We start from the raw sequence: 13,101 nt of genomic DNA, 5'->3' as shown, positions 1-13,101 counted from the left end.
GGACAACTTAACGCTCACTCAGAATGGTTTACAGTGTGTTGTTGTTATCCCCACAACAATCACCCTGTGAGATGGGTGGGGCTGAGAGAGCTCTGAGAAGCTGTGACTGACCCAAGGTCTCCCAGCTGGCTGCAAGCAGAGGAGAGGGGAATCAAACCTGCCTCTCCAGATTAGAGTCCTGCCACTCTTAATCAAATTTAAGCATTGAATGGGTCTGTTGGTGAGGCGTGGACTGGAGAGGCCAATAAACAGTCCATAATTTTCTGAAAGGATTCTGTTTGAAAATGCCCTGTGAGATGGATCCTGAAGTCTACTCCACACATTACATTCATTCGTTCATTCATTCATACATACATACATACATTTGGGAGTCATGTAAACCTCTGCAATTAGATGGGTTTTTAGCAGTAATTTAAAACACCAGATAAACAAAATAAAGCATTTTTTTAAAGCAAAGTGTGGCGGGAAGGCAGCATGGTAGAGCCTGATCTCATCAGATCTCAAAAGCTAAGCAGAGTTGGTACTTGGATGGGACACCACCAAGGAAGACTCTGCAGAGGAAGGCACTGGCAAACCACCTCTGCTTCTCACTTGCTTTGACAGCCCCTTGCTGGGGTCGCCATAAGTTGGTTATGACTTGACAGCATGCACACACACTTGTTAATGTAATCATCATCTGTCAGACAGTGATGGGCCACTTTGAGAAAAAGCTGAGGGGGGTCAAGGCCAGGCCCCAGCCTCTATTGCAGAAATATAGAATCCTGTCCAAAGGCAACCTTGGCTGAAGTTAAGCCGGCCGGTGCCTGGAGGGGAGATTGCTTGACAACCCTTAGGTACACCCTCTTGAATTCTGTGATAGATGATGCAATATACGTGTAATAAATAAATAAAATCGTTTCTCTTCCGTTGTGTGTATACATACCTTACTTCCAGGCCACCATGCATTGGAAGGGAGGGAAGGCAGCATGGTATAGCCCAAACTCGGAAACTAAGTCGAGTCGGTACTTGGATGGGCAGAGGAAAGCACTGGCAAATCACCTCTGCTTTTCACTTGTCTTGAAAGCCCCTTGCTGGGGTCGCCATAAGTCGGTTGCAATTTGAGAGCATGTTCACACAAGCATGCAGTTAATCTGTTGTCTCCTCAAGCCACCTCCTGGCTGATTTGGACAGTTCTGTGTCATGTCTGGAGATCTGGATCAGACCCCCAGTGTGATGTCTGCTTTAGTCTTTAACAGCCCTTATTTCTGAGGAGGAGAGCGGAGAGCATTGGGGCCATTTCTGATTAGAGCTGGAGCTTTGTGTTTTCCAGAGGAGAAAGCCTTATCCTTTGCCTACACTTATGTGATTCTGACCAAGAACACAAACATCAGGAGGTAGTTGTCATAACCCACCAGCCTAACCACAGGGTTGGATGTGTGCCTAGATAGATTTTGGTCTGATCTGGGAAAGAAATTTCCTGTTTTTTTTTTTTAAGAATGGGTATTTTAAATATTTTTGGAAATACCAAAAAAAAGCAAATTAACATATTCTAATTACTGTGTGTGTATCCTCAGTGTGTGCGTGGGGGTGGTGGCAGTTGAACTGATCCTCTAAGAGGAATAAACAACAGCTTCCATGAGGCAGGGTGAGAGTCACGAGCTTTGGAAGGCAGGATGGGGATGTGCAGAGATGTGTGACATCACTTCCTTTAGGGAGACTATCCTCCAGATAAATTCATGTTGTGACTATTCAGTTAATATCAGCCTTGGAATAAGAATTTGGTTGAATCTGTTTATGATATTATCTATTTTATAATAATAATGAGAATGCGCAAGATCCAGCAAAAATTAAGCACTTGAACAAATGAAGCTCCCCATTAAGGTGGTCAACCTCAAAGGGAGGGGGAGTTCTCCAGGAATTACAACTGATCTCCAGACAGACATATTTCCCCTTGGAGGAAATGACAGCTTCAGAAAGTGGACTATGGTATACCACAGAGTCCAGGAGTAACATTATTCCTAGACTGGCATCACATCCCTGCTGAGCCATGTGCCTCCCCAAAATTTGCCCTCCCTAGGCCTCGCCCCTCAAATCTCCAGGAATTTTCCAAACTGGAGCTGGCAAGCTAATCCTTATACCAAGACAAACCAGTGCTCCATCTCTCTGATTTAGAAATAGGAAAAAAGGTATTTCCCAACAGCTGGTACGGAAATTCCATTTTCATTGGAAATGCCAGGAATTAATGCAAGTAGGGGCTTTCCCACTGTATCTAATCTCTGTTCATAGCTAATTCATGCATAAGACCATGAGTAGTACAAGAGCTACAGCATGCACAGTTTCTAAAGGAATCTTGTGGATGAAAACTTACATTGTAATCAATGTAATTATACTTAAAGGGATTGTGGGACTTTGTGCAGCAATTTTGAGTTATTAATGGTTTTATTGTCTCGAACATTACGGTGACAAGAGGCAGTGGTTCTTTTGGATTTGAGGACAATAGACACACAAGTGTTGAAGGAAAATATATTTATTAAATCGCTCTGACAATTTACAGAAATGAACAAGTACAGAACAGAGACTATGCTTACACCCCCGTACTGCTGTCAGGATCCACAAGAAACGACAACGGACAGACCCCTGGTTCTGGTCAGTTGCACAATATTGCTTCTGTAGTTCAGCCTATCTGAGGTTCTTCAGTGGAGCTGTCCCCTGAGACTATACCTGTGCGCTTGTTGGAAAGGCAAGGCCAACTGATAAGCAGTAAGTGGCAGGTGTCCGATGTGAAGAGTGCTACTGTCCTCTCTAAAAGACCCCCATACCTGGTATACGGTTTAGCTCATAAACATCCCAGTCCTCAGTGTAATAACAGGACACTGTGATTAGATAAGGTAGATATTAAAGTGAAAAACATGTTTTTAAGAGAAAAACATCTCATGTTGCCCAAACAGAGAAGAACGTTCTGGTCTGGCCTGCAGAGCAATCTAGGCAAATGATGGAGGAACTGTGGCACACCAAACCTGGCTCCTCAAGTTCACAATACAGATGGGCACAAACTGAAATATGAACCAAAATTCATCATGAACCAGGCCGGTTTGTGGTTTGTGAACCAGCAGTTCATCAGAGCCCGTTTTTGACGAACCGCCATGAACTTTAGGCTGGTTCGTTTGGTTTGTTTTTTGGTTCGTCACTGCAGACAGCCTGGTGCCGATCAGTCAGTTTCCTAGGGGGTTGGACTTCCTGCAGACCTTCTACTGACCCAGAAGTGGCCTTCTGCTGGCCTGGAAGTGGCCTTCTGCTGACCTGGATGTGACATTTTCACGAACTAAACGAACCGATTCGTGAAAGTTCGTGGTTCGTGAAATGCAACGAACCATAAACCGCACAGTTCGGTTTTTTCTGGTTCGTGCCCATCTCTAGTTCACAATAGTCTTTCGCATGTACCACTACAACCACAAGTATTTACTTGTATAGTTGCAACAACATCCATGAGCATAGCATAATTAAACAAATACATAATGAAACAAAGATGTCAAATTATGAAGAGCCAAGTTTCCTTCAAACTATTTGTCACATGACAGTTCGTGAAAACCTTTTAGCAGCTGGTGCCAGAGGTAGTGTCTTTTTCATGACCAAACTGCCTTTTTGCCAAGAAAAACTGATTTGTTACAAATCAGATTAGAAGTCCAACTCAGTAGAAATGCAAGGACAAAGTCTAACCTCTTTATAGATAGTGCAATTAAACGGATTGGCAAGCACTAGTTTTAGATTAAAACAACGTGACAGAGAAACAACAAAGGAACTGATCAATGGCTTGCCTCCTGTGGCCAGATTTCCCTACTGTAGGAGGTAGACAAAGAGCAGTTCTTGCCCTATCTCTCTCTTACCAAGGAAGGGCTGTCCCCTCCCAGTTCACAAAAGTGCCATTGTCTTTCTCAGAGAGGTGCCCGAGGGTGTTCAGGATGGCTTTCACACTTGCGTCCACTGTCAGTGGGGCCTGCCCATTTGAAAAAAGAGAGTACATAAAGATTTGCACGTTACATAAAAAATGACCAATTAGCAAGACTGACCAACAGTCAGGGTGAAAGTAAGGTGGTACAGTCCAGTTCAGAAAAAACAGAAAGTTAGTGGCCTCCCACCTTCTGCTGGTCAAGGGAGGAGTGAGGGAGTGCTAGTAAGAAATTTAACTATACAATCCTAAGTAGAGTTGCACCTTCTAAGCCAATTGTTCTTGATGGACTTAGAAGGATGTAACTCGGCTTAGCATTGCGCTGCAAATTGCTTTCACCCTTGCCGAGTACACATCATAGCATCCTTCATCACATCCATGGAACATTTCTTCACACAACAACAACAACAACATTCAATTTATATACTGCTCTTCGGGACAACTTAATGTCCACTCAAACCGGTGTACAGTGTGTTATTATTATCCTTACAACAATCACCCTGTAAGGTGGGTGGGGCTGAGAGAGCTCTGAGAAGCTGTGACTGACCCAAGGTCACCCAGCTGGCTTTAAGTAGAGGAGTGAGGAATCAAATCTGGTTCTCCAGATTAGAGTCCCATGCTCTTAATCACTACACCAAACTATCTCTCTTTAAACTCTTCACAAGGTGTTTCTTCAAACTTATCCCTGCTGATAGCTACTGGCTTAGATGACTTTTTCAAAAAATATTTGCAAATTCACATTCCTTTGATCTTTTAACAGCTGTTAGTCCCAATTGTTAAAAATGGACCCTCCTCATCCAGAGCTAGTGTACCTCTGAATAACTGATGTTGGAGGGGCAAAGTATGGGGAGGGGGAGGGTCATCACCTCCATACCAAGCTTGTCACCAGCTTCACACTATCGGATTGGCCACTGCTGAAATTCCCATCATAATCGAGCTCAGAGTTCAGGAAAAAATAGAAGCACCATTGATGCTGTGTTGGATTCGGGCTATAGTTTGGGACTAGAGATCAGTTTTGGTCCGACTCAAGGAAAGAGTTCTTAGGATTTTAATTTGAGAGAATAATGAAAATATTTTTGAAATATTTAAGTTAATAAATAAGTTAATAAACAATCTGAGCCTTATTTAGATGCAGACATAATATATTGCAGTTGATTGCTGGGTGATGATGAAATCCCACCCCCTGGGAATCACCTACCGCTGATGTTCCCATATTTGTCTGCACCCATCCAGGATGCAGTGCAATGCACAGAATCTTGTCATCTGCAAATCCCAGCGACTGGCACCGTGTGAGCATGTTCAGAGCAGCCTACAAGAGAGACATGTCGGAAACAGGAAGAAAGAAGCATCCAGTTCCATGAGGAGGCAGTAGATCTTGGATAGCAGTACTTTATGGCTCATGGAGAGCTTCATTCACATTTACCACCAACCAAAACAGCCACATTTACTTCCCTACCTGGCATGAGGCCTGCGCTTGTCCTCTAAATAAAATAACTGGTTCCTAAAGGAATTGTGCAAGTGAGTAAGAGGCAGACTAGACTACAGCTTGATAATGCTCAAAAATGTCTCAAAGCAAGGTTATAAGGCTAAAAAAGAGCACTTGTTTGCAATTAAAAAGCAATAATTCTGCTATTTCTTCAGCTGCAACTGCCAGGTAGAGATGCAGTCCTGTACTTTTCCTGACGAGCTGTTGAACCTTACAGATGTTAGGAATAGACATGGGCACGATCCAAAAAAAAATTCCGATTAAGCCGTTCATGGATCTGGGCTGCCGCCGAACGCAGGTCACCGATTCTAACTGATCAAGTCTCGTTTCCGGTCCGGAATCGGGAATCGGGGAGGCCAGCGCCCAGGGCAACTGTAGTCAGGCTCTTGCGCGCGCGTGCACACGCGCTCCTGAGCCGCCCCCGCCCCCGCAGCAAGCCGGCTGTTCCGGTGCGCTGCGGAGCTGGCAGCAGCGCGAGTGGCTAGGAGGCTGCCCGCGCCGTTCACCTGCCCCGCAAGACAAGGGGCGGCCGGCTTGCCCGCATGCCCCTTGTCCTAGGGGAAGGCGAACGGTGCAGTTGGCCTCCCAGCCTTCCACGCTGCCTTTTGCCTTTCCCCAGGACAAGGGGCGGCTGGCTTGCCCACACGCCCCTTGTCCTGGGGAAAGGCGAATGGCGCGGGTGGCCTCCCAGCCTCCTGCATTACCTTTTGCCTTTCCTTTGTGCCCATGGCTTCAGAACACCCCCTTCCCCCTCCCTCCCCTGGGTTGCTGCTCCATGGTTGGAAGGAAGCATGCTAATCAAGGAAAGCTGGGCTTCCATTTGTGTTTCGAGGGCGACAGAAGGAGGGCAAACACAGCTCATTCCCCTGACTCCGTTGCCCCAGGAATAAATTACTGGCGCAAGAGTGTCTGCAATTCCGAACAGAAACTGACTCATCTGATCAAGTCCCAAACAAGCAAACTCCCGACTGCTGGATCAGTTGCCGTGGACAGAACCGATTAGCTGAGTCACGATGGCGCAAATGCCAAAATCGGGGGGGGGGGGGGGTGTTGAAATCGTAATTCAGATCGGGCCCATCTCTAGTTAGGAAGCTACATAAGAAAGAATACCTAGATTAACATGCATACCTGTGGTTAAAATCTGAAATACACAACAATAATCTGGAAGATATTGTTTGAATTGAGGGTTTAGACATACTAAATTTTCTTAAGGATCTTAGTGATTATCTTCTATGCTCTATCAAGGCGTAGATTATATTTGTTTTTATTTGCAGCATACACAGCTCTGAACACAGCTTATCATAGCAACAACTTTGAGTTTGTTTCTAAACTTTTGTCTTAGATATTGCGCCATCAAAGAAGATAGGCCTTTACGGTTACAAAAAGGAAAAAGAAAAGACTAGAGTCCGTTCTCTAAGGGAGATGACATTCTAAAACTAAAGGAGAGAGTCTGGAGACAGAGGATGGGGGTACAGCATGTATTGGAAAACAACTTTATTCTTAATTTTTAACCATAATAAAAGAGCTACTTTACACTTACCTCCTACTTCACACTTACCTTGCTACAACGGTAATTAATACATGGTGCTCTAATATCCCATAGGTAGACATTAGTGATAGAGCCTCCATCACTGGACATATTGACAATGGCGGCCTTGCTACAACTCATCCCTTTCTGCGGGCTTTCCTGAGACGCCTTCCTCAGCAAGGGCAGGAATGCCTGGAGAAGGAGAGGGAAGAATGAAGGACATCCGCACAAGCCAGAAATACACATTACTAAGTACCTAGGGATGCAAAAGTGCAGGATTGTATGTGGAGTTCTCAGTTCACATGCAGGCTGTTCTTGCTTGGTGCACGTGAATGCCACTTTCACGGAAGCTCCCTTTGTGTGATCGCATCTGCAAGTGATACCAGAGAGTAAAGTGCCAATTCAGCTCTGGTTTTGCTGCAAGAACAAGTACTGTAGGCTACTCTGACTTTCCAATTTGCATTTCTTTAACGTGTGAGAAAGTGTCAAGATCTGCATTTCAATGAATGGATGTGGGGGAAACTCAGATACTTTTAGCAGTTGAGGAGGAACTGATATCAAGTACATGAATGTATTCATGTGGAGCAAATTGAAGTGTGACTATGCGAGTGAGTGCATGGAAAGTTGGAAGGGGGACATGTGAAATGAGGTTCATTTGAGTGTCCCTAGGTAAGATATGCACAAAATATTTTTTTAAACAGACCTATATAATACATACAATAGATACATACTATAAACAGAATATTTCCTCATTCAGACTCCATCTATTATAATACAGGCAACCAACATCTGCTCACTTCAATGTGACTCACTTAATCAGATTCCCACACCTTCATCAACCGAGCACTTTCCTTTCCAAAACTGGGCAAAAATAAGTCATATCGTATGCAAGATCATGTCCTGATTTCTCTGTAGAACCATTATAATGTAATTAAGTAGAAATATTTCTAGTATAAAAGGAAGTTAAATAGTCAACATTTCTAATATAGAGTTTTCAAAAAGATGGTGCTTTCCGGTATATTTTCTATGATAGAAATTTGATTATTTCCCCCCCGCAGCCATTTCCCCTGCACTACCACCCCAGCCACATCCCTGGAACACTTTTTTCCAGGCTTTAAAAAATTCAATAATTTCTAGATTGCTATAGCGTTATAATATTACAATCCTCTGAAATCGTAGCTTTCGTTTTTGGAAAAAGTCTCCAGAGTGAGGTGCTTGCAATCTGGGTTCAATAGATGTCACTTTTCCTCATTCAAAAGTGAAAAGTTGCACGCTACTTGGATTTCAGCTGGGAGCTGTTAAAGCAGAATGCTTTCGTCTGTAAAACAAAGGGTACTCGTGATCCCATACTCAAGACACCTACTCTGCAGAAGTGAAGGGCTGTGAAACATGAGATGTTTATGTGAAGAAGGGACTCTAGGATTTCCTTACCTGGCTCACCATCATGGGCCCTATCACATTGTTTTTGTACACCTCGGACATGTCTTCTGGCGTCTCGGATTCCATAGCTCTTGGCCTTGCAATTGCAGCGTTGTTGATCAAGAGATTCAATCCAGTTCCCTGCAGGTGCTCCGCAACTTTGGCTGCAGCAGCCTGGATGCTGGATAGATCGGTAACATCTAAAGCAGCAATGTAAGTTTTGAAAGGTAATTAAAGATGAGGTACCCAGCCAAGCTCTATCCTTGTGAGTCTAGTGCTGTAGTCAGTGTAGTATAGTGTTCAGGGTTGGTCTAGTATTTGGGGGATTTGGTCCAAATTCTTGCCTTTACAGAAGAATGCCGGTCTCTCACATGGAAAACCACAACTGATTTCCAGTACCAGGCCTCTCTTTACTCAACTCCCATTTCCCTCTTCCTGTCTGTAATTTTCTATATAAAAACGAGGAACATTATTTTCTTTCTTTCATTGCATCTGAGGAAGTGAGCTCTCACTCATGGAAGCTCAGGTTGGAATACACACTGTTAGCCTTTAGGGCACCACTGGACTTCCAGCTCTGGATAGATGCAGCTGACAATCAAGGAGGGTGCCACTTGGGCACCCTGACAGAGGGCCAAGCTACAAGTGACAAATGACACTTGAACAGCAAGTGGATTGATTGGAGGGCAAGTGAACAGGTAGAAATACACTTGCCGTTCAAGTGTCATTCGTCACTTGTAGCTTGGCCCAGAGACTAACATGAATACTTCTCTGGATGACCTTCGACCATCCATCTCTCTTTCAGCTAATCCTGCCTCACAGGATGGTTTTAAATAATCAAACGCTCTTGTTGCTGTATATTATACAAAGTGGACTTTGAGCTGGTTAAATCCTGGTTAAACCCAGTACACTTTTGCAATTTTAATAAAGTAGCACTGTTGCAATTTATGTGAAAAATTAATACCCTACAGTTGGGGGGGGATTCTTTTTCTCTCTATTGCAAAAAGCCATCCTGGATTTCCTGCCCCCTGTTATGTCCACCCACCCCCACCCCTGAGCTCCCAGAGGAAAACCCGAGCAAGAGGTTTTTTGCAAGATAGAGAGAGAAAGAATCCCTCCCATTGCTCTTTCCCTGGCGGAGAATTGCAACAAGCAGCTTTTCTTTGTAAGATTGCACTACCTAGGGAAACTTGCAGGACACGACACGTGAAAAACATGTGTCTGGTGTCTCATGTAGTTTGGCTCCTAGACATGCAGGTTTTTAAAGTTCCCCAGACCCAACTCAGGTACACAGAAAACTCCCCATGGAGCAGAAAAAAACAGAAAAAACCTACTTCTCCTGCTATTTTGACATGGGGAAATGGCTTGAGCCCCTCCTCCCCTCATGGAGGAATTCTGAGGCCATTTAGGGTATCCTTTATTTTTAACAGCTACTCCCCAAAGTTGCTGTATAGCTTCAGGGAATTCAAATTGGGTTTTGGGAACCCAGACCCAAGTCTTTAAAAACCTGCCTGTCTAGCTTGGCCCTCAGGGCCAAGCTACAAGTGACGAATGACACTTGAACGGCAAGTGGATCGAGTGGAGCGCAAGTGGAGGGCAAGTGAACAGGGAGGAATACACTTGCCGTTCAAGTGTCATTCATCACTTGTAGCTTGGCCCTCAGTGGCAGAGTTCTGAAAACATGCCTGAGGAAAATAGAGGAAATACTATAATACAATAGATCCAGACAGGGCTTTTTTTCTGGGAAAAGAGGTGGTGGAACTCCGTGGTGGAACTCAGGACCGCACAATGACGTCGCCTTGGGTTAGCTGGAACAAGGGGGGAGCTTTTTCAAGTTTAAATCGCCCTTGGCAAAAATGGTCACATGGCCGGTGGCCCCGCCCCCTGATCTGCAGACAGAGGGAAGTTTAGATTGCCCTCTGCGCCGCCAGTGGTGGTGGAGGGCAATCTAAACTCCCCTCTGTCTGGAGATCAGGGGGCGGGGCCACCAGCCATGTGACCATTTTCAAGAGGAGCTGGAACTCCGTTCCACTGCATTCCTGCTGGAAAAAAGCCCTGACTTGTGGAGGAAACCATTTCTGAGTGTTTGCCACAGAAGTAATACACTGAAAAAAAGCCCTGGATCCAGAGGATCTAATACAATGAGTTTGTAACAGCATTGTCGAAGCTGAATAAACACAGTATGTTACAGAGTAGTGAGGAAGCAACCCAACTTGGGGCTAGTTTTAAAAGCAAAACATAATCACAACATTGGCCTATTCAATAAAGAATATCACAAAGTGATTGAGGGTTTTCAGGGCTCAGCTCCTTTACATTTTCAGCGCCTTTAATTTCTATAGATTCATACTGGCTGTGGTATTACTGAACTGATCTATTATCATAGATGCTTGTTGTCTGGATGGATTAATTACTGTTTTGATTTTTACAGCTGAAACAAAACCATTATTTCTATGATCATAATTGCTGATTACAAAATTACAACAATAACAAAATAAAAATTTTAAAATTACATTCAAAGCAATAGTTCATTTAAAAGGTTTTATTTCACTTTAAATTCAATGACTACTTCTCAGTTTACATCCAAAGCAATTGTTCAAGTGAAAAACAGTAATTAATTTCCCACCACCCAAAAAGCTGATAAGCAAGGTTCAGTTCAGTAATGCTGTGGCCACTCCAACTGAAAAGGAAGCAACTAATTAAACAGATGGGATTGTAAAAGAGCAGACCCGAAAAGCCGCAATTAATCATCCAGGAACAAGAATTGATAATTAAGGATCAGCGCAGGAATGCAGCAACTGTGAGTGAAAAGAAAGTAACAAATTATGCTTCAGAAACATAGAAGAAGGATTATAAATAAAATTGCAGAGACAAGCAGAATCTTTACAGAATGCATTTCACTTTTACGGAGAAGGGAACTGCTGTTTTTTTTGTGGGCATGGTGTGATACTGTCTGGAATCACCATTTTAATTCTACTTGAAGTTGATTTTGGAAAAAGGAGTGGCTGAGCAACACAAAAGTGACCTGGTGTGGAAACGACGGATGCGGAATGCCAATGGACTCTTGCTACATCAATTGCAAAGAAAGAACTGCGGGAAGGGGAGGGGGAGAGACATACCCAGGGGGATGAGCTTCACTTCAGGGTGCTTGGCAGCCAAATTCTTCAACTCCTGAAAGAGACCAAAGCCAGAGATTTATGTTGTAACAGACAGTGTCCTGGTTTGTGGGATGTGGGGTGAGGAGGAAGGGGAAGAAGAGATTAAATCCCATCTGGTTTCCCCGTTTGCCTGGGTTGGCCGGAGGGAGGTTATCTGTTGTGCTGTCCTGCCTCTATGAACTACTCAGAGTAGAGAGTTGCCAACATCCGGGTGGGGCTTGGAGATCTCCCAGAATTACAACCGATGTCTAGGCTACACAGATCAGTTCCCCTGGAGAAAATGGCTGCTTTGGAGGGTGGCCACGATGGCATTATATCTCATTAAGATCCCACCCCTCTCCAAACCCCACCCTCCCCAGACTCCACCCCCAAATTGCCTGCGGTTGGCATCTCTATGATCAAGCAATGATATTTCATATAGAAAAAATATTTGGCGGGAAAACCTGCACAAACAAAATCCTATCACCAGACCCAACTGACTGCCACTAGATACTTTATTTAGGCAGACATTCTAGGCTGATCAACTCAAAAATCCCAAGTTAGTTAACAGAGTTGACTCCCAGGAAAGCATCCTTCAGATCGCAGCCTTTGTTACTCGTTTATCTATTTATTTAGGGCATGTCTATGCCACCTCTCTAGAAAAACTGCTTGAGGCAGCACTTGACAACATCAGATAGACATTATTATTTTATTATTTTATTATGTTATCTATTTTGAATAAAGCCCTCTCAATCATCAGTAAAACAACCCAACCCCACAGTAATATAATAAAACCAACAGAAAAACCGTACAAGGACACAGAGGCACAGGACGTAAGATCACTGTCCAAACTGGTGTACAATCAGTAATGCAGACAAAAGCTTTATACTTTAGGATATGTTCTCCCAAATGTTTTCCCCACAACAAACAGGGCGAGCCTAATTATATTTATTCAAAAGAAGCCTTGCCACATTCAACAGAACTGATTACACAGTGACTGTAACCTTCAAATCCTATATTAATCCCATGATATTTCACAATATTTGTTTTATTCTTGTAATTTCTAACACCGAATCCCTCTTGTCTTTTAATGTTTGTTGGACAAACGGGTTGAATTTGAGTTTAAGAGGCTCAATGAACATTCCCCATGGTACCAAACCTGCCCCACTTGGGGAAAGCTTGAGAAATTTCACCAAGTGCTTATGAATTTCCCAAGGTTCAACCTCCTTAGCTGCCCCAAACTGCCCTCCCTTCATGCGCCGGCAGCCCGGGGCATGTTATTCTTGGCATCAAGAGGACATTCTTGTTCAGGCACCCATTCCAGAGTTCAGCTGACTCTACCCCAAGGTTCACCTGGGCACGTGGTCCTTCTGGGTCCCGGCAGGTTGCAAAGATCCATTCTGGCCGGTTGTTTTGCCCCAACAGCTGTTGGATTAGCCCCAAGCCAATGCCCCGGTTGGATCCTGTCACCAGGACACTTCTTGCGTTCAGCATTGTACTGCCTGTGCCTGATTAGTAAATCCAGATCCAGCAAGCTGTAACCTTTGGTCCTTCCACCCAGGTATGGTATTTGTCACTTGAGACCTGTGCCACACAAACTCTGCATTGAGCG

General features: G+C 44.1%; 1 protein-coding gene across 1 annotated transcript; it reads right to left on the bottom strand.

Annotated features, from left to right (window-relative positions):
• Positions 1–2,490: 2,490 nt before the first annotated feature.
• On the bottom strand, positions 2,491–13,069 carry LOC129343975 (C-factor-like). The gene is made up of 6 exons (XM_055000418.1): positions 12,843–13,069; positions 11,472–11,523; positions 8,371–8,558; positions 6,970–7,131; positions 5,124–5,234; positions 2,491–3,973 (listed from the first exon to the last, which is right to left on the bottom strand). The coding sequence occupies exons 1-6, from the start codon at positions 12,981–12,983 to the stop codon at positions 3,860–3,862; spliced, it is 768 nt and encodes a 255-aa protein (XP_054856393.1). The 5' UTR covers positions 12,984–13,069; the 3' UTR covers positions 2,491–3,859.
• Positions 13,070–13,101: the final 32 nt, after the last annotated feature.

The sequence above is a fragment of the Eublepharis macularius genome, chromosome 16 (genome assembly GCF_028583425.1).
Source record: "Eublepharis macularius isolate TG4126 chromosome 16, MPM_Emac_v1.0, whole genome shotgun sequence".
NCBI lineage: Eukaryota > Metazoa > Chordata > Lepidosauria > Squamata > Eublepharidae > Eublepharis > Eublepharis macularius.
The sequence above is the reverse complement of the archived record's forward strand: the minus strand, read 5'-3'. Positions and strand labels throughout refer to the sequence as shown.